Raw genomic sequence first — 22,970 nt, forward strand, 5'->3', positions numbered from 1 at the left:
TGGTCGGAGCTGCTGTCTTTCTATAAATCTTGGTGGGATGTGTGTGGAGTGCTGGCTTTGTTTCAATAAGTAGAATGATTGGTTGTGTGGTTGTATCATGATTGGTAGATTGGTGCTGATTGGTGCTGGCTGTGTGTCCATTGTTGTTTCGTGTTGTAATGGCCTTGGTGGTGGGTGAGGCTCATTTGTTGACTACGGCAATCTCAATTTTACACGGGAAAAGACCTGAATATAACAAGACCAGCATCTTACACCCGTGAAATCGGGTCTTTTCCCGTGTAAGATTGAGTTTGTCTTGGCAACGTTGTTGTTTCATGTTGTAACGGCCTGGGTGGTGGGGGGCTCGTTTGTTGACTAGGGCTGGTTTCCAGATGTCTGATAGGCAGGAGGTATCGTCACATCCCGCCTACCAGACATCAGACAAACGAGGCCCACCCACCACCCAGGCCGTTACAACACAAAACAACAACGGACACACAGTCAGCATATTTAATATAAGTAGTTTTAAATATTATTTAATAAACTTCCAATAATATGTTTAATATATATTTAATATATTCTTGGCAGTGTACGGAAGGTATAATAAGGCAAAAAAATTTAAAACATTCATTGTATAGTTAAAATTAAACAACAAACAATCTTAAAACCTTCCTAATAAATGAACAAAACAACAAAAACGAAACTAAAAGGGTAAACGATGGAGAAGGCTCTCCAAGAGAATTCCATTTCCTGAAGTCCAACAAAGTGGGGACTAGCCTGATCTCTAATGGGAGGCTATGCTCTGTGCTGCCACGGCTCTGCAGAATTACTGGTTTATGCTCCCAGTGCGACCAGTAAGAATCTATTGTAAGTGAAAAGTGATTTATTGCTCAGATACTTCACACAACTTAGAAGTATTCTTAGTTCAGAATTTCTGCAGTTCTCCCACATTTCTTAATAACACAATGCCCCTCACTAGGGTAGATGTAAGTTATATTCACAATTTTACAGAAATGCATGTTGTAAAAATGTACTCATAAACAATTAATGTCACATATAATGTTGTTTGAGTGCACATCCATAATCATGTGTTTTTACCACTATGTGATTTGATTAAAAACAATTCTGAACAGTGAGAAATAATGTTATAAACTCATGGATAATTATTGATACAACGGGTAGGCATTCCAGGGGCTGTATTTATCCCATATTCTTTTGCCCATATTATTAGCTTCAAGGTTTCTTTTTGCCACAGATCACAGGAGAAAGTCATTCCTTAACATTTTGTTTCTTACTTCAAGCTTTTAAATTATAGTAGATCTCCGCTTGCAACTATTTGTTTAGTGAAGTTATAACAGCACTAAAATCGGGTAATTTATGACCATTTTTCACACGCACGACCATTGCAGCATTCCTATTGGTCATGTGATCAACATTTGAACGCTTGGCAACTGTTACTTGGAACCCTGACACAAAGGCAATGTGGAAGCCAGATTCACTTAACAACCATGTTACTAACTGAACAATAGCAGCATTTCACTTAACAGCTAGAGGCAATGAAATAAGATAAAAGTCACTTAAGAATTGTCTTGCTCAGCAATGGAAGTGTTGGACTACTTAATTGTGGTTATAAGTTGCAGACTATCTGTAAGCATTTTAGCAGATTTGGAAAGCAAAGTCAACTAATATATGTAAAAACAGATGAATTAAACAGGAAGAAAATTAGACAATTGTTTTGGGACAGAGTACCTTTTATCCAGTTTGCTGTCAATGAGATCTTGCGTTTGGTTGGCTGAGGTTCGAGCAGAGAACATCAGAAAATGGCTGATATATTCTAATGGCAGGTTCTTCAGAAGCTTGTCTGCTATAGTGAGTGTTTTTCCAGTTCCTGTGGGACCAATACAAAGAACCTATATAAGGGGGGGGAAAAGTTGTAATTATGTATTTGTGGGTATACTTGCCAAATATACATGTTTTTCCCAAATGATGCTTAATTGAAACATTTTGCCCAGTAAAAGTCAGATAAAAGATTAAATAACATTTAGATTACAATGCCAATCAGAAATGCAAGAATAATGCACTAACAGTAGTCATTTTTTCTGGCTACTTGATAAAAATGCTCCCAATACTGTGCAACAGAATGCTTGCATTGGTATAATGCTAGAGTGTACCTATTTGAAAATCACGACACATACATACCGGTTTGTGATTCGTCAGCAACATTTCTAAGAGGTACGCCATTTGGACAGTGTTCATTGTAGGTACAATAATATCACAATAGCTGCTATCAGGCGCCATTTTAAACTCTGTAGAAGAACTCATCCAATTTTGCCAGGATACCTAAGAAAGATGGAGGCATTGATGAAAAAGAGAGATTATATGGTTTAAATTATCCTGTATCGGATGTAGAAATGGACTTGCAAGCTACAGTGATACGAATACTTAAAATACTATTGTGCCATTGGAAGAATGATTGGCCCTCATCAAATTAATATTAGTCACAATAAGCCCAATTGGAAGTGGGCTGTCCTGACTCTGCCGTAAATACTGCTTCATCCAAACTGAGGATTTCTTGTCAAGGAAGATTTGGATTTGGGGAGCAGAGAAATAAAATTTAGATAGGACATGGAAATGGGGATGTGTGTATGAGCGACTTTACAATAAAAAACGATCCTCCTTTCAGTATGCTTTGAAAATGAAATTATGACAAGATATATTTTGGAGGGAAATGCCATCTGGAGCACTATTTTTTTTAATTGAAAAAGTTTTATACAAACAAATTTTCCCCCTTTTAACCCCCCCCCCACCATACAGTATAAATCACATACAGATACTATGCCCCCTCTCCTCCCCCCAACCCCTATTTTTGATGCCATTAGCTCCCATTAGCACCATCTCCTCAGCTTAATCAAAGAGACAGGACGAGATGTTCCTAACATAATAAGTTTCTGAGGCTCCACCTCTACTTCCACTTCCCCTGAAACAAACAATCAACAACAAAATCATTATATCTGTTAGATTGGGTAAAGGAACGGCACACTCAGGCTAAAGGCAATAATAGCTCTTTATTGTAACAGAACAACTATGTACAATCCAGCGAAGGTTGAGTCTGACAGCAGCTCTTTTATAGGGAGCTGTCAGACCCTACGACCAATGAGATTAAACCTCTGTTCCCGCCGGAACAGAGGACCTTGGTGGAAACCATTATAACTGTAGCTTGTATCTAACAATATCCTTCTCATGAACTATCAGAATTACTCCTTCAGTTTTATACCTACACGTACGGATGCAGGTTTGCTGATATCACTTGGGATCTATCAACACTTCCTCCTACACTGGTGAAATCTTATGAGGTGTGTGATTAAACCAAACAAAAGGGAAAGGGAGCAATTAAGGAGATATGCACATGGACTGAAATATATTCTTAGCAGTAATGAATGGAGGCTAGTTCTTAATACCTATTTTATAATTGGCAAGCCATAGCTTCCCCCACCCTTTCTCTTTCTTTTGTTTTTTCAGCCCCTAGAAAAGATTGTAGTGTTAAAACTATGTAGTCAAGTGCTGAATAATGGAAGTGTGATTTCTGGCTAATTTCTTTCCCTCCCTTTCCCCTTTATTTTTGCAAAACAAAAATAGAAATGAGAAAGAATAACAACACAAGATGAAAACATCACTTAATGCTATATAAGTGTCTTAATGCTCTTAAAATTCTCTTTCACTGTTTTTAAAATATTTTTGTCATTGATGTTATATTGATTTTATATATAAAATTTGCAAAAGAATATGGGTCATGTGAATCCTGGTTGATATTTATGTCCATTTGCCTTTCCAAAATATATCCAGAAGTCATAGGATTCCAATCTTTAATAAAATTTCTACTTCTATAAAATCCTGTATCTTCTCATTCATGTAGCACCAGCTCTCTGGAATGTGATGTCTGAGATCCAGGTGGTTCCCACCCTGATAGCATTCTGGAAGGAAAGCCTTCAAAACCTGCCTGTTCTCCCAGGTTTGGCTAGGGAGATTGGAGAACATTGTTAGGCACATGATTGATTGTGTGGACCGGATCTGTCATCAGTTTATTGCTATGCTTTTATCTGGATTGAATATTTGTTGTTCTGTTTTTATTCTGTAAACAACCAATGAGTCAATTGGAATCTGATGTTGTCTAAGTCAAACAAACAAATACATGCACAAACAAATAAAATCTCTGACAAACAGCCCCTTCTTCCTATCCTTCAGGAAATGAATGAAAACCTGGTTGTTTTACCAAACCATGGGAGCTGGTTGGCTGGAATTATTCTTTCTAAGGATGAACCAATTTTATTTGGCTGAGTATGTCTCATTTTTTAATCGCAAATACATATTGGGAAATTGTACATTAGTCAGATTAGAGCTGCCTACAAGTCTGGAAAGGAAGGAGGGGAATCAAGGGGCTTGACAATACTTTCGGCAGGGAACTACAAACTTAAAAGGTGCAGCCATTTAACACATTATTGAAAAGTTGCTACCATGTTTCTCCCAAAATAAGAAAGGGTCTTATTTTCTTTTGATCCCCGAAATAAGCACTTGGCCTTATTTTCGGGGCGGTCTTATTATTTTTGAGGTGCAGGAGGCGGCGAGCATGGTCACCTCATGGCTGCTGTTGTGTTGCAATATTTTCAGGGAGGGCTTATTTTCGGGAGAGGGCTTATTTTAGCGCATGCACTCAAAAGCCTGATTGGGCTTATTATCTGGGGAGGTCTTATTTTCAGGGAAACAGGGTAGGACATCTTTATATTCTCCTGGTGTTTTATAAATTCTAATATTATTTATGGCCGTTTACGGTTATTTGTCCAAGTTATTTATAGTATTTAGATTATGCATTGCAACATTAATTGTAAGTTTATAGGATACTTTTGTTGTAATACCTTCTCCCTGTAATTTTACCCTGATAATTTCATCTTTACCTCATTTTATTCTATCAAGAATTTAATGTTATTTCTATTTTAGTGTAAATTATTACTTCTACACTGGTCTTGTCTCTGTCCCTCAAATAGAGGGACAGAAATGTGTATGTTGAAACAACACAATAGCACCAGGATGCTGTACCATATTGAGTCAGGAGTGCTGAGGCGCTCACGGGTTGAAAGGATTAGCTGGTGACATCACCGTTGGCCTGGGGATGCCCAGCTGGGGCTCCTCTCATGTCTCCGGGAGGAGCTGGGGTGAAGAAAAAGAGCTCAACCCCGTGCCATGGCAGCTCTCAGATCCCGAGATCTGGGCTTGCTAACGTATTGTCCAGTGTTCCAAGCTCTCAAGCCACCATGTTCCTGAACCATATTTGCTAAGCAGGAAAGATGGGGTGAAGGAAAAGAGCTCAACCCCGTGCCATGGCAACTCTCAGATCCCGAGATCTGGGCTTGCTAACGTATTGCCCAGTGTTCCAAGCTCTCAAGCCACCGTGTTCCTGAACCATATTTGCTAAGCAGGAAAGAATAAAGAAGCTTCATATTAAGGGAGCAGGCCTGGGGCAAGATTACCAACCTGAACATCTTTCTTGGTTTATCCAAGCAAGTCATCAGCAACTTTGGAAGTGTTTTATTTTCCAGAGGTTTCTTGTTAGCTTGAAAATAAGGCATTTTCTTCTCTATTTTAGAAGCTTAGAATAGAAAATTTGGTGGCAAATGTGAATAGAATGTTGTTACTAGAGCTCTAACTTTCCCTTGTTTAACCTCTGTTGTTGTCTTTCTTTAAAACACCGACAGGGAGACCTTTATTTTACTTTACTAAAATTTAGGATTGGTTATTTGAAATGCTGCACAGTTCTGCCCTACTAATTATTGCTTCTATTGGTGGGTATAACTGACTCATTATTATTTTCAAAAGCATTTCCAGTAACAATTTGAAAATAAATTAAACTTGTACTCTGTCAAATGCTTTAAAAACCTGATAGGGAAAAATAGTGACATTTTAGTATAAATGCTATGTTATTTTAAATTTAATAAAGTCCATTCAATTTTTTTTAAAAAAAATTGGAGTACTTTGGAGCAATGCATATTGTTTATGAATGTAATTAAACCTTTCATCGCTATTGTAGTAAACATATTTTAAAAATTAATTTAACAAGGCAATAGGCCAATATGATTATGTGAAGAGTCTTTGACTTGAGAATAATGAAAAATTGAATTTATTTTTAAAAATCCTGAATTTTTGCACCTGGGAATATGGTGTTATGTAACAAATACAGATAATTTTCCCATTAGCATAGCATCTTTTAAAGTCATTCAGTCAATATTGTACCAAAGTAACAGTAAAAAAGATAGATTTCTAATATTTCATTTATGACAAGATAATGCTGTAAGACTCATTTTAGGTGAGATAGATGGCAAACAAATTAAATAAATGAATAATTAAATGAATAAATAAATAATGAGATAGCCATTTTTTCTTTTACAATGTTTCCTGTAAGTCTATTTGTCCTAAAGTTGGGAACTTCCTAAGAAAGTTACATTATGACCAAAGAGGCACTTCCACATGGGGGTCCCAAAGGTGATTTTTCAAGAGGCAACTGGACTTTGAAAGTCCAGTTGCCTCTTGAAAAAGTACCTTTGGGACAACCACGACTGGGTTGACTGAGAATCTCCACAGACACTTCCACATGGGTTTTTTTTGCATTATGCCAGCATCATATTAAAGCTTTTGTGATCTCATACTGTCATATGTGCTTGATAGATGTGTCTATTTATTTCTAGCTCAGCTGCAACATATGTGAAATCACACATCTGACATGCCGAGACTTATCCATGGGCCTTTTCTTCACCATCAGTGGCCTTTGCTTTACCCCAGTTCTTGATTCCTGGTCTTAACCTAGCTTCTCCCTTCCAATGGAGTCTAGTCACCAGAGCATCATGCTGAGATACTACCATTTCATTGATTAGCAACCAGTCAAAATGCATATAAAATATACCAGACATGTGGATAGGAGACGACATTGTTTGAATGATGCACAGTTGCACTTTTCTGTTGAAGGGGACCTTGATTGGTTCATGGTCTTGCTTGAGTTTGGAGGTTGATGGTAGTGTATTAGTCATTGTTTGCCTTTAAACTTCTCTTAAGGGGCTGGAGAGTGAAAATGGTAGTGATATGTAACTGTCTGAAGTCTCACTGATATTGACTGTGAGGTCTAATAGACTTTAGTTATGCTCAGGATAGTTTTTTAAAATGAAGTTGAATAGCTATTTACTTATTCTGTCATTTATTGCTGGTACTGAAGTTGAATTTTTTAGTTGTGACTTGGCACAAATGGCTTATTGTAAAGGGTGTTTCCTTTATTAATTAAAGCCATTTGCGTTTGTTTTGGTACTTTCACTTCTGGACCCAGAAATCTTTTTTCAGCTCTCTCTCTCTGACTTAAACACTTGCACCAACACACATACATATGATTAAATAACATCCAAGCATTTTTTTTTATCAAGGTAAGATTTCAACTCTGTGAGAAGATGAGGACCAATGATTCTCAGCTCAGAGTAGGCAGTTATATAAGCAATCAGCAACCATTCAGCTTCAAGGACCTGCAGCATCACAGCAAGAATCCATTAGTTCCTGAGAAAAGCAGGGATTTGCACCTTTGTGCATTAAAGAGACACTAAGACATACAGATAGTACAGTAGCAGTGGAAACTTAGCTATTTTGTTTGGCTTGATTCAATCAAGGTTCTTAACTAACCAAATGGAGATGTGGGCCTAGTCTGGGAAATAGGTTAGCTATGTAAAGTTAGAGAGCCCATGATTTATTGTTGAATTTTGGTTGGGGGAGCCAAAGGCTGAAAAATCCTCAAGAGTGAAAACAATTGTTGTGCCTTTCAAAATTTACAACCTTTTAAAACTTTACTAATTATACAGCATTTGCCTGCCAAGCTACAGTTAATATATTTAAAATTGGGGGAGAAAATATAATAATCAAAAATAGGTGACCAATGGTTATTTAGAAAATTCATATCAAAAATGATTCTTAACAGGGCCTTCAACATTGGGAAAAAAGGCATATTACACTGAAATGTTCTTTCTCTACAAATATTCAAGATAGGCATTTGTAGTTCATTATTGTACCACTTTTCATAACCATTTAAAATATCAGTACACATACAAAATATTTTTTCCTGGTTAAGTTTATGGAAATATATGCATTATGCAATTTTATCTACTGGTATTGCAAAGTTAAATGTTCTGATTGTATGGTCATAATGGTAGGGTGAGAAAATTATTTTTGGACTCCAGCAGATAAAGTGCTCTGTGTGAAGCTGTGAACACACAGTTGATTGTGTGTTCAATTGATTTTTTTTTTGAATGATTTGAAACATGGCCACAATTTTAAAAATTCCATACTCTTGATTTGAGAGTGAAGATTGAACCTCTGAAGAATTAACCTCAAAAAGTATAATATTACATGATTATGAATGAAGTTGGAGCAATAATTTACGTATGCCTGAATAGGGCGGATTATTTGCTCTTTAGGCACTAGAGTCTGTAAAAATATATATGTAATATATTGAATCAAGTAATGATCATATCATCAAGTATGATAGCTTGAGTAAAGAACAAATGTTGCTTTGTAAGGTTTTGTTATAAAGGGAGAAAAATATTCCTATTTTACTCACAATATTAACGTGAACAAATGATTTCTCGGGTAGATCATGGATATAAATCAAATATATATTTTAAAAATGTATTATATTAAATGAACTAGTTTCAAAAAGGGGGAAAGAAGGATCCAGGAAACCACAGGCCAATCAGACTGACGTTGATTCTAGAGCAGAAAACACATTGATCAACCTGAGAGAATCTTGAAAACAGTGAAGTTATTGACAGAAGTCAGCATGGATTTGTCCAGAACAGATCTTGCCAAACTAATCTTATGTCATTGTTTGATAAGTTAACTTTCTTAATAGATGTTTAGATTGCTGTAAATGTAATATAATATACTTTGATGAAGAGAGCTGCTGCTAATTCCTTTTCAGTAAAATTTATTAGTGGGAAAAGATGCTACCAGACCTTTTCTGAGTTTTGGCTACCATAGACTAACATGGCTCGCTTACTACATGATTGCAGGAAAGGTTTTACCCTATGCAATGCTGATTACCAACTTGTTACATGGAGTCCTTGATTTATTATGGTACTACAATTGGGATCAGCAACATGAGCATTAAGCAAGACATCACATGACTGTGATGGGCTTACAACTTTACTTCTGCCATGGTCATTAAGTGAATCACACATGGTCATTCAGCAAGACATCAGGTGACTGAAACTTGCAATTTTGGTGCCAGCTTCTCCATTCTACTTGACAAATCTATTAAGGGTTACCAGAGATAGCGACGTATCTATTTTAACATTGATAAAATAAACCAATTTTATTGTCTTTCCTTTTACTTTGAACAATCTTGATCTTTAGTTCCTTCAATCAATGCCCTAAAACTTGATTTCTTTTCATTTTTTAATCCTTTCTCACAAAATTCTTCAAAGCTTTAACATGCCTCTTTTGTAAATCCAATACAGGAAAATTATTCAAGTTACTCTCTTGATTTGTTATTTGTATATATATCCCTTTTAAATATTAATATATGTCAGTTTCTTTTTTATGTCCAGTGTAGCATCTTTTTCCATATTATTCTTGTAGTCTGTCGTTTTAAAATTCACTTTCAGATAAGTCACAATCTTGTCAGGTAAAACTTGTTCCTCTTTCATAAAATCTTTTAAACACAGTCTATATATATATAGGCAGATACTCTTAAAATTAACTTTTGAGTCCATTGTTCAAAAATACCCTTCAATATGTCCAATGTTAAAATGTTTTGCTTCGTTCTATATTAGTAAGTCAAATGTAAGTGTTTCTAATTGTAATCTTTAGTTCTAGTTCCCTCTAGTGTCCAATGTTCAAATTATTAAAACTTACCTTATGATGTATAACCTCTCAATCCAAGGGTTCCTAATAGTCAAAAAGCAGTTCACAAGCAATTTCTGAAATTGACTAAAAAAGGAAGTATGCAAATCCAGTGTCCCTTTGAAGTGTCCATAATGGTTGAGCAAGATACCTATTTCTTGTCTCCCAGAGATCTAAGCGCCACCCCCCTCCCAAGATCTAAACCCATCACCCACTGTTCTACAGTCAACTCATGAGCAGCAACTGTATGGGAAATTTATGGGTGATCTCATGTTCTGTCATTGTCCAGAGAGGCATTACAGAGAACTGATCTACTTGCTACAGACTGAAATAAAGAATATGCACAATCTGATATACAAGTAGCCATCACTTACTGATCATAATCATGACTGACAACTCTGTTGCTAAGCAACATAATAATTAAGTGAAATATCACATGGCTGCATTGGATTTAGGCTTTCAGTTGCACTGTGGTCAATAAATGTATCACTCTAGATTGCTAAGCACAATATTATGTGACCATGACCTGCAACAACAGGCCACTTCTCCATTGATTTTTCTTGTAGGAAGCTGGCCATGAAGGTTGGAAATGGTGATTAAATGCATGAAGGCTGCTGTAAGCATCACAAATGTACACAGTTGCAAAGTGTCCAAATTGCAGTCATATGACCATGGGGATGCTTCAACAGCCAGAAGTTCAAGGACCTTGTAAATCTACTTTTTCAGCATTGTTATAAGTTCAAATGGTAACTGAACAAGGTGGTTGATAGGTGAGAACTACAGCTGTAACCCTTTTACAATTTAATTTGAGAGAAACAATTCATTAGCAGATGCAGTAACCCTGTATAACTTTCAGGGTTGTAAATATAATAAAAATATTAAATAAAATTATAAAACATAATATATCACCTCTACAATATCTTCATCCTCATCGTCTTCAATATTACTAATTCCAGCATCATCCAGTTTATAGTCGTAAACCAATCCTTTTTCTGGGAATAACAGTTTAATCTATGGAGTGAAAACATGATGAGTAGAAATAAGTGTGGAGATAACATCAGAATGATTCCATCCAATTTATCTCCCAAAATGATTCAGAAAGAAATTACCATATCAGTGATATCTGTCAGATAGTTGGCCTGACAATAATGAAATACACAGGTTCTAGAAATGTACAACATCTTTCTTTTTTGGGGGAATTTTTTTTATTGTTTTAATTAAACAAAAATACAAAAAAAATTCTCCATTACATCTTGCAGAAAGCATGTCGATTGGTTACAAATGAATTTCGTGTGTTACTATACATCCTTCATATTTTTAATTTACATTTTAAAATCGAAGATCTTTATGTATTTTACCATCAATGTACCATCATTTTCATTTAGCTATAATTGTTTAAATATGCTTTTATCTAGAATCATTTGCACTTGAAGACACAACCACCTACTGGCATTCATTAGCTATTCCTATAAACCTCCAATAATTACCCCTTTATAGCATATTCCCTTTTTTTTCCAACTCACTATCTAAGGCTTATATCCAATTGCTTTTACCAATGCCAAGACATGTAAAAACCATTAAACATTATCCATTAACATTTTCTTATTGTTATTATAATTATCTAAAGAAAAAAAAACAGGTTTTTTTTGTCATTTATATCACATCTCCTCCCCACCGACCCAAGAAAAATTACATCTTTATAATAAAGTCCAAACACAAGTTTGTTAGTAAAGTTTATAAGTGCCCAAGAAAAATTACATCTTTATAATAAAATCTAAACAAAAATATAGTAGTGAAATTGATAAATCTTTTCCCCAGGTCGCAATTTACAGTTTATATCCAAATTATTTTTACTAATTGAGATTATTACTTCATTATTATCATAATGAGTTATTAATTAACAAATAAACATTTTAAAGTAAACATTCTAAAAGTGTCTAAGAAATCCTACTTATTAATCACCAAAGGTTAACTAAGTTTTGAGTTATCAACCTTCAACATCAACCTGTGTCTTTCCAGGAACAAAACTGTCTTATCTCTTTAGCCAGTTGTTGTGTCAATTCTCTTATAAACTTCTTTATAAAGTTTTTAAAAACTTCTCTCCACACTTTTTTGCTTGAAAGTTCTCTCATATAGTCTTGTTGCCCTTGAACTGGTATTAAAATTGACATGTCTTTAATTATCTGATGTCTTTCTAAAGCTGTTTCTCTTCTTAATTCCATCATCAAATCCATATCTTGACAGGGGGGGTAGAGCTTCAGATCATCAAGTATATAATAATAATCAGATTCACTTTTCCATGTTCCCTCCTTTCCACTTTCACTCATAGGTGCTCCATTATTAGGTTCATCTCTTATCTTGTCTTTATCTTCTATATCTTCACTCTCTTCTTTAATTTTTGAGGCTCCAGTCCCTTCATTTTTTATTGAGCCAGACAATAATCTATCTAACTTCTTATCAAACGTCTCAAATCCTTCCAATATCTTTAGAATTCCATCCAAAAAATCCTGGTAGCTTTATCTGTATATGAATGCATATTTCCCAGAAGAAGAGAAAAAGTTTAAAATCCACTGCCACTCTCGCCTTCAATATTTAAAATCCACTGCAACTCTCGCCTTCAAACAAAAATATTTTTGTTTTAAATTTGCTTAAACATAAGATCCTTTTAATTTTTTCAAAAAAAAATGAGGGCTCTATCTTTTCTTTTCTTTCCCTTCCCTTGTCCAAAATATTCCACAAAGACACCTGCAAGAAAACAGTTCGTGTCCTTGAGCCGGTATCAGTCTCTACAGACAAGCTGCAAACCCTCTAGTTACAATGTCAGCAAACTCAAGAGAAAATAGAGCAAAGGATACTTTGTTTCAAGAAGAGAAAAAAACCAAGTTCTGGCTTCCGAATGGCAGATTCAACTTTCTCTTATTCGTATCAAGCTTAAGGAAAACAAAAATCTCTGTCTTTAATAAAATTTAATAATCAGTAAGAGGAAGGATTATTAAAGTGAAAAAAGTTTTAGATCAGCCAAAAAATAAAGGTAGCACAGATTAGGAGAAAAAAAATCAATTCATTCACTTAAGAGGAGAAACGGGAAGCATTCCAATCACTTCAATCCACAAAACGCTGTTACATAGAAGAGGGAAAAAAACTTTCTAAGGCAGTCCAATAAAGATAAATCTCGCCGCTTTATTCTTTTGCTTAAAGGACTAATTTATCTTTAAAGAAAAATTTCTTTGGGCAATCATTCGCAAAGAAAAAAATCTCACCAGTTGGACTCACTTTCACTGCCTTCTTTCCGGAGCCATCTCCGACTTTGTCAGCCTGGGGGCTGTCTGTTTACCGCTGGCTTGGAGAACTTCTCTTGGGTCAATCAGGGACTTTGCGGTGTCCCTGAGACCAGCAAGGATTTGTCTCCCTGTCACCGTCTCTCCGGGATGGTTTAGGTCCATATGGACCGTGCAGCTGGTAAAAGAATCAACGGCGGTCTCGGACTATCGAGACCACACGTTGTGTCATCGCGACATCTGGCTCGTTCTCTATAACATCTTTCTTCAAGCCATTTCCCTTATATGAAGCAAAGATTCAGAAGAAGAGTAGATGACGTAAAATGTCTCACCAGGAACAAACATGAAGTAAAGAATAAGAAAACCTAAAGACCTGGCAGGACAGAAATAGAAACCAGAAACTAAAAAAGAAAGAAAGAATGAATCAGATTGAACTCGGGGGGGGGGGGAGGGGAGAGTGCATAGCTTTACAACAGTGACAATAGACAGAGAGATTAAGAAAGCAAATACAGAAATGAGCAATAAATAAATATATTGGAAGAATAGAATAGAACAATATGACAATATATTGAAAATGAACTTTAAGGAATATAGTATAGATAAAGAAAATAGATGGTTAAAATAGAAAATAATCTTATTACAATTCATTTCTACTTTCCAATTTCTTTTATTTGTAAAACAAAATTTCCCCACCCCAACCATGGAAGGAAGATACAAAAACCCAATTAATTGTTCAGGTTTCCAACGCTGAATATTTCTGTTGCAGCTCACACTCTCTGAAATCAGAAGCAAGGACAGCACCTTCTGTCCTGGGCTTCCCCAAAACTTTGAAAACCTGGTTTGGTCCCTAGGCTGGAGCTTAATGTTTACTATTTGTTCAATGTTAACTTAACCCTAGGCTGTTTGATTTAATATTTTTATGTATTTTATTTCTTTATTATTTCTGTACTATGAAATTTATTTGTCACCCATCTTGTGTTCAATGACTCTGGGCAGCATAAAACATAAAAGCATTAAAATCATAAATTACAAAATAATACAGCAGATAAAATCTTTAATACAAATGGCAAAGGAGGAGGACACATGGTGGGAGGAAATACTGTATTTCCTGGAGTATAAGATGCACCAGAGTATAAGACGCACCAAAATTTTGAACAGACAATTTAAAAAAAAGTTTTTGTACTCTGTAGACCTCCCAAAAATGGCCCGTTTTTCACGAAAACAGACCTGTTTTTAATTTTAAAAAGGGCATGCATAGCCTTTAGGAGGTTTATAGAATGCTCATGGGGGCGGGGGGGACCAAAAACGAGCAAAAACAGCCTGTTTTTCATGAAAATGGGCCCATTTTTTGTCAAAAAAGGGGCATGCATAGCCTTTAGGAGGGTTATGGAGTGCTCCGGAGGCTCGGGGGGAGAGTAAAACTGAGCAAAAAATGGTCTATTTTTTCTCATTTTTGCCCTCCCCAGCCCCCAGGGGCACTCTGGAAGCCTCCTAAAGGCTATGCACGACCAGTTTTGCAAAGAGGGTGGGGTTTCGGGAGGCCAAAAATGCTGTATTCAGTGTATAAGACGCACCCAGATTTTCACCCTCTTTTTTGAGGGAAAAGGGTACGTCTTATACTCTGAAAAATACAGTAGGTTTTAATTAGTAAATCACCTTCACTGTGAATCTCCCTCATCGGGTCTCCAAGCCATCTGGCAGAGCTAGGTCTTAACGCTGCTATGAAAAGTTAGTAGGGTAGAAACTACCTCAGGGGTAGGAGCCATGGCAGAGAAGTCTCTTCTCCTGGATCCTGTTACCTGAAATTTTTTGGCTGATGGGATCCACAGTACACTCCCTCAGCCAGCACAGGTGGGGTGGACCAGTCCCATCAGGGTGAGCTGTTCCTCAAGAAGTTCCTAAAGCATAGCCTGGGCCCATGCCATGCAGGACTTTAAAGATGATAACTAGCATCTTGAATTGCACTGGGAAGCAAACCGACAACCAGGGCAGTATTTTAGCTGTCTTTATAACTCCTCTAGTTTTATATGCTGCCCAGAGTCCACTGCAGTTGAGTAGCCAATAAATTTAAACAAACAAACAATTATAATATTGAGTCCAGGCCAAACTGGTTATTGATGGTTGAAAAAAGGAATCTGTGCAAGGTGCCATTATAAACTGGTGATATCCCTTTCCCATTAACTTGCCTTCTCATCTGACATCTTCTTTCTTAACCAATTACTGAAAGCAACTCGACTTGGGGCATCTCCAGTTGCACCAACACTCCATATCAAAGCAAATATGAACCATGATTCTATCAGTTCACCAATACGGGCTGTCTTCTCTGGAGGCATTTTTTTCATTCCCTGAAGAATCAATTTAAAAAAAACAACACTTATTTCTAAAACTTCTCAAATATTCAGTATTTATGTTTGATTTATTAAAGTATTCCATTTCTATCACTTACCTTGCTACTCAACTAAATACTTCATTGCCTAATTTTTTAAAGCGATGTAAAATAGACAAACAATTAAAATGAACATTAAATTAATGAATAATTATGATCATAATCTGGAGCCATTTCAATTGGGCGTATGGCTAGAAGGTTACTAAAATTGCTTTGACATCTTGGTCGATGAACCCACGCTAGAAAATAGATAGGAGGAAAATATGATCCTGCTTGTTCTCCTGAACCTCTTCAATTCAATTTAAATTTCAATTTAAATTTATTAGCCGCTCCCTTTCCGAATAGGACTCGGGGCGGCGTACAATGGAGTAAAAAACATATAACATTTACATAAACCCATGACATACATAAATACAAAGACACACATGTACGGAGGAGGTTAACAGATACAATACATAGACAATTAAAAACCATTAAAATACCCTAATTATAAAACCCCATGTACAATCCAAATTCAAAATGTTAAAAACAGACAGTCAGGAGGGGTACAAGAAAATTACGGTTGAGCCAGGCCAGATAGTTGAAAGAGGTGGGTCTTCAGTTGTACACGGAAGGAGCGGAGATCGGAAGTAATCCTGATGTCACGGGGGAGGTCATTCCACAGGGCTGGGCCCATCACAGAGAAGGCTCTGCTCCTGGGTGTCGCCCCCCGGCACTGTTTGGCGGACGGCACCCGGAGAAGTCCCTCTCTGTGAGAGCGGATTGGTCGTAGGGATGTGTGGGGCAGGATGCGATCCTGCATGTAACTAGGCCCTGTGCCATGAAGCGCTTTAAAGATCATAATCAAGACCTTGAAACGCACTCGGTAGACCACAGGAAGCCAGTGCAGCTCGCGCAGGAGAGGTGTTACAGGGGAGAATCTAGTCCTCCCCATGATCACCCGCGCGGCCGCGTTCTGGACCAACTGTAGTCTCCGAGTGCATCTCAAAGGAAGCCCCATGTAGAGAGCATTGCAGTAGTCCAGGCGAGACGTCACCAGCGCATGGGTGACTGTGCGTAGGGCATCCCGGTCCAATAAGGGGCGCAATTGGCGCATCAGGCGAACCTGATGGAACGCCCCCCTTGCCACGGCTGTTACATGGTCATCCATGGACAGCCGGGCATCCAGGAGGACGCCCAAATTGCGCACCTGTTCCATAGGGGCTAATTGCACGCCCCCAATGGCCAGAGATGGAAGCACCTGGTTGAACCGGGGCGCCGGAAGCCACAGCCACTCCGTCTTGGAAGGGTTGAGTTTCAGTCGGTTGCCATCCATCCAGATCCGTACGGCCTCCAAACACCGGGACATCACTTCGATGGCCTCATTGGGGTGGTTCGGGGTGGAGATGTATAGCTGAGTGTCATCAGCATACAGATGATATCCCACCCCAAAGCCACGGATGATCTCGCCCAGCGGTTTCATGTATGTGTTGAACAGGAGAGGCGAGAGTACCGAACCCTGTGGCACTCCACATGTGAGAGGCCTCCGGGTCGATCTCTGCTCCCCTGCCAACACACGTTGCGTCCGGTCAGTGAGGTAGGAGCCAAACCACCGTAAAACGGTGCCCCTGACTCCCAGCCCCTCCAGCCGGTGCAACAGGATACCATGGTCGATGGTATCGAAAGCCGCCGAGAGGTCTAATAGGACCAGGATAGAGGAACAACCCCTATCTCTGGCCCGCCAGAGATCATCCACCAATGCGACCAAGGCCGTCTCCGTGCTGTGCCCGGGTCGGAAGCCGGACTGGCGCGGGTCTAGATAATCATTTTCCTCCAGGTGGCATGGGAACTGCTGTACCACCACACTCTCTACAACCTTCGCTAGAAAAGGAAGGTTGGAGACTGGACGGTAATTGACTAGGTCCGTCGGGTCCAGGGAAGGCTTCTTGAGCAGGGGTCTCACCACCGCCTCTTTCAAGGCGGCTGGTAGAGACCCCTCACCCAACGAAGTGTTCACTAGGACCAGGAGCCAGTCACGTGTAACCTCCCAGGATGCCAGTACAAGCCAGGAGGGACACGGGTCCAATAAACATGTGGTGGGTCGCAGACGTCCACGCAACCTGTCCAAATCCTCGATGGCAACCGAATCAAACTCCTCCCAAAGCGGACCCTCAAGACTCGCCACGGGCGTCTCTACTGAACCACTGAAGGGGGCCCATCCCATCCGGATTTGAGCGACTTTGTCATGTAGATATTTCCCAAACTCCTCTGCTCTACCCTGTAAAGGGGCCTCCCGCGGCCTCTCAAACAAGAGGGAGCGAGTCACCCGAAACAAGGCGGCAGGGCGGTTATCTGCAGACGCAATAAGGGCGGCGCAATGTTGACGTTTGGCCGCTCTTAATGCCACAAGGTACGTCCTCAAGTAGGCTCGTGCCTGTGCTCGGTCAGATTCGGAACGAGAGGATCTCCAACGACTCTCTAGGCGTCTCCTTTGGCGTTTCATCACCCTTAGCTCCTCGGTAAACCAGGGAGCCAGGGTGGTTCGTCGCCGCAGGAGAGGCCGCAAAGGCGCCACCCGGTCCAGGGCCCCGGTAGTCGCACTATTCCATGCGTCTACCAGGTCCTCCACTCGGGGGCGGGTCAAATCCACAGGAGGTGGCCCAAGCTCCGTCTGGAACCTATCTGGTTCCAACAGGCGCTTGGGGCGGAACCATCTAATACCTTCCAGTTCCGCCTCCTCGCGGTGTGGGGTAGCACCAGGGAAGTCCAGCCGGAGAAGATAGTGATCCGACCATGACAGGGGAGTAATGGCTAAGTCCCCTATTCCCTGATCACTCATCCACCGGCCTGAGACAAAAACAAGGTCCAGCGTGTGACCTCCCTCGTGAGTAGGGCCCTGAATTAACTGGGTCAGGTCCATGGCTGTCATGGAAGCCATGAACTCCCGAACCCCCTCAGACGCTTCTCCCATCGACGGCAGATTGAAATCCCCCATCACTATAAGGTTGGGGGTCTCAACCGCCACCGATGAGATCAGCTCAAGGAGTTCAGGCAGGGCCGCTGACGTGTAGCGAGGAGCCAGGTATACTATCAGCAGGCCCAACTGCCTCCCTGGGCCCCATCTCACGACAAGGGACTCACACCCGGATGTCTGTGGCACGGTGAACTCTCTCGGCTCAAGGTCTTCCCGAATAATCACTGCTACCCCGCCGCCCCTCCCCTGGGCCCGAGGCTGATGAAATGCTCGATAACCTGGTGGGCACAATTCCACGAGGGGTAAACCTCCCTCGCAGCCCAACCAGGTCTCGGTTATTCCTGCGAGGTCCGGCTCCCCCTCCAAAATAAGATCATGAATGAGGGGGGCCTTATTGACAACGGACCTCGCGTTGCATAACAGCAGTCTCAGGCCTTGGGCCTGTGGAACCTGACCACCTAGTATGCAGGGGTTGGTACGAACGACCGGGAATGACCAAAAACCCCGGTCTCCCAACCGACTGCGCGTTCTTAATGTATCCTCGCGCCTGCCCCTCCCCACGACCGTTGGTATCAAAGAGCCCTGTAATGGAATGTTATCCTCCCTTTCCTCTCCCGCTCCGTTCCTTCCTCTTTCGACCACACCTAGTTGCCTGGCTCTACTATCACTCCTGATCTGGTCCTTCCCCCCCCCACCCTTAGAACCCTTTACAAATTTTAAAAAACAATTAACTAAAAAACCCCTTAATGCACGCTTCCTCCACCTCTCTGGGTTAACAAACCCGTCCTCAAGGTGGGCCCTTGAAAGGGCTGGAGGCCATGACTGCGAGAGGGGGGACTCTCGCAGTAGCAGCAGGTCTAGTCTCGAATAAAGCATAATAAAGGGCCAGCGCTCATCAAGTGGGTGCTGTCGATGTTAATGTAAGTTAGCCGAAACCACATACATCCAGATGGAACGGATGAAATAGTCCTGGTAGGGATAGGCAGATGGAAGTGGTCCACATCGTAGATGAAGATGATGGGTTAATAATAATAATAACCAGCTGGTGAATATGGAAACTGGGGCTGGAACTGAGAGGAAGGCCGCAGTGGGTGGTAGAAACAGGTAGCCCTAGATGAGTGGGGGGGGGGTTGTAATCGCACGGGGGGGGGTACAGGGCAACCCTCCGCACAGGCCTCTGATGTACCACTAAGTCCATGGCCTGTGCTCCAGCGCCTCTGTCCCCGTGGCCTGCCTTCAGCACCAATTATGGATAGTCCTCAATCTGTCCAGCAACCCTCGGCCGTTTTTGGGCCTGGAAAAGCGTTCCGACCTCCCCGCGGCCTTCCTGTGGCCTACCTTCTGTTTTTTTCCACTCCCTCCGGCGCCTCTTGGTGACTTTTGATACCATTATCTATAGTGGATACTTGCCCTCTGCCCAAATGATTTAAATAGCAAGCTGGAGTGCTGAATTAACAGTTGAGATTGTATATCTACTGCATAAACAACAGTAATATGTTCCTTTGACAATATATAGTCAAAAGGGGGCTACTTAGCAATGGGAAATTCTTTGTGAAGAGGTTTAGGTACTCCCAGCACACCTTGTGTTTTCTAAAATTCCTCAATAGAAAATGCCAAGGTCTTCAGCATGTCTAAAGAATTGAATACCTATTCTAATGAGTTGTCAGAGTAGGAAAAAGTTGGCAATATAATTTCCTCATTCAAATGAAATCCAGAAAGGCCTTTGCTAGAAAGTAAAAAATTAGGTAAATGCCACCCTATTTCAGTGAAGGATCCTAAATGGTGAGTTTCCCCCTTGCAGGTAAAAAAATACAGAAAAGCTTCAAAAAGGAAATACTGGTGAGGGTGATACAGAAATGTTAGTCAGACCTTTTAAAAATTGTTGGATGACAGGAATATTGTATAATTGGAACATGAATAGCTGAAACAGGCAGAAGATAAATCCATAAATAAGAAATTGCTTAAACCTTTACAATAAAAAGATAAGGAACACTTAAACACAACAACCACAGATGCTGCCGATAATGATTCCTCTACATCAGGGGTGTCAAAAATGTGGCCCGTGGGCCAGATGCGTCACATGCTGGCCCTGGGCCCCCCCTGCCCAGTTTAGTGAAGGGGGAAAAGTTCCAATATGTCATGTGATGCCGCCGTGACAATGCGAGTTTGACACCCCTGTTCTACATCGTGAGTAAAATAGGAAGAGTGCCATGCTAACATTCCAATTTCAGCCACGGTGTTCAATGTTAGCATGGGGGGAGGGCTCTGCAATGGGTGTACACAGGATTTGGTTTGGTTTTGTGGGTTAAATGAGCTTCCAAATGTTTACATTTGTTTTTTTAGGCTTCGTGGATTTCTTTTTAATTTGTTTGCTGCCAAAAGCTTCTTGGATAGATAGGATGTTATATGGATTGGATAGATAAATAAATATATGTAATATTTCTGTACTAATGACTTTTGGGCAGCCTGAAACACAAAAGCAATCCCAATTATTACCAATCCAGCTGTGAGATTCAAGATTTAGATGACTTACAGACCTGTGATTTATCACAAAGAGATGTGGAATTCCAGATGGTGTGAATAGGAGGGATCTAGTCCTAGACCCCTATTTATGGCATGTCATAGGACTCTAGCCACTCTCCATTAGCACATGAAACTGCTGGGTGAGATCATCTGCTACCATGGAATGATCATCACTATATACTGTAGATGGTAATCAGCTATACAAGCCTACTCCTTGCTGACCAGCCGAGGCCATCTGGATTCTGTTGTCTAGAGGTTGTGAGTTTTTGTATGGGAAGTACAGTCTTCAGCTCAATCCTACTAAGATTTTGTTGATGTTAGGATCTCTTGGATCCCAGGACCTTCCTTGTGTAGTTCTGGATATGGTCTTATTCTTCCAGGCAGAACTGCTACAAAATTTGGGGGATTCCTTGGACTGCACAAATGTCATTTTCTTGGATTGGGAGACACTCACAATTGCTCAGATCTTAGTCATCTCCTGGCTAGACTTTTGATAACGTAAGGATCATTTTCCTTTGTGGAGAAGTTTCTGACAGCCATCATTAGGTTTTTTTTTAATGGAAAAACTTGTTGGTTGTTGATATAGTTTCTTCAACAATTTAGGCAATGTGGATGGAATGTGATAATCAAAAGATGAAGAGGGAAGTAATAATCTGATCCACAGAAAGCTGATTTCAGCAATATTTCCTGACTCCTTCTGCCACTCTGAAACTCTCGCAAACTGAGACCATCTGAAGATACTTAGGCAGATAAAGAAAGCCAAGACTTTGGCAGAAATATTATGAAAGATCCAGAACACTTGAAGCAGATATATCCAACCTATATAACTGTTTTAATCTAGGCTTCCCAAGAGCAAGAAGCAAACTCCTTGTTCCGACAAAAACTTCTTTTATTAATTTATTGTGAATTCTGCTCATTCACATCCAACAAAGTTTTTCAAGGGAGGATTTACAATCACAAACCTTATCTGACTTGGACAGCTGACAGGCAGATATCTGCAAAACTTGGCAAGGAGTCTCCACAAACCAATCAAGCAATCTAATTGTCTCCTGCAAACTCCACTCCCCTTTCACTCCTCTTTTATTTCCTCTGGGAGGGGCCATTAATTGACCAACCGTGGCCTTGCTCTCAAGTCGACCCCTGTTCTTTAGCTGTTCCCTTCAACTGGCAACTCTGTGCATGCGCACACTGGGAACAGGCTCCAGCTGTTTGTCTGCCTCACTGATGTCTGACTCTGAAGGCAGCTGATAACTGGCATACGGCTCAGCCCCCCTCTTTGCCTCCAACATAGAGCCCTCATCAGAGCTTTCCCCAGACTCCAGGACTGGCCCAGGTTCCTCCCCAATCTCGTCACTGTCTAACTCTGCTGCCAGCTCCACTGGCAGACCACAACAATATCCTTGTCTTTCTGTGCTAAGACAGCTAGCCTGATCCCTCTGTGGAAATTGCTATAAATTGATCACAGTTGAGGAAACCCTTGATTAGATTCTCAGTGCATGATAGAACTGAATACTAGGAAACAGATCAAGGAGAAAGACTGAAGGAACAGCTCTTTTGGAGCTCCAATTAATATATGAAAGAAAAATGTGTGTGTGTTGGGTGGGGGGAATCAAAGCAATAACAAACGTTAATCAATGGCAAAATTTAACAAAGGAGATAGCAACATGTGTACATGTTACCATTCAAACTGTGCAGCATTGTCCCCTCCCAATTTCTCTTTCATTACATGATCAGTTGCTGTGATGAGGCCTTGGGATAAGTATACGAGAGAAAATTGTGTTGTGAAAATGCTTAAGGAAAACTTCTATACAACTGCAAATCGGAAATACCCGAGGGGAGACTGAGCCTTATTAACTGAAAACAAGCTTCTTCAACACTGACCACATTTACATTTTGTCAGTCTCTTGAGATTCTTTAACAGAACAAGAAC

At 40.1% G+C, this 22,970-nt stretch overlaps 1 protein-coding gene across 1 annotated transcript in view; it reads right to left on the reverse strand.

Annotated features, from left to right (window-relative positions):
* Nucleotides 1–22,970, reverse strand: part of DNAH1 (dynein axonemal heavy chain 1) — a 201,851-nt gene that overhangs the window by 64,365 nt on the left and 114,516 nt on the right. The window contains exons 40-43 of the mRNA XM_081935349.1: nucleotides 15,365–15,523; nucleotides 10,810–10,911; nucleotides 2,179–2,319; nucleotides 1,729–1,889 (exon numbers count right to left, since the gene is read on the reverse strand). Of these exons, the coding sequence (XP_081791475.1) occupies nucleotides 1,729–1,889; nucleotides 2,179–2,319; nucleotides 10,810–10,911; nucleotides 15,365–15,523 (563 nt within the window). The remainder of the gene's footprint in view (nucleotides 1–1,728; nucleotides 1,890–2,178; nucleotides 2,320–10,809; nucleotides 10,912–15,364; nucleotides 15,524–22,970) is intronic.

Source organism: Natrix helvetica (genome assembly GCF_964273705.1).
Source record: "Natrix helvetica genome assembly, chromosome: 1".
NCBI lineage: Eukaryota > Metazoa > Chordata > Lepidosauria > Squamata > Natricidae > Natrix > Natrix helvetica.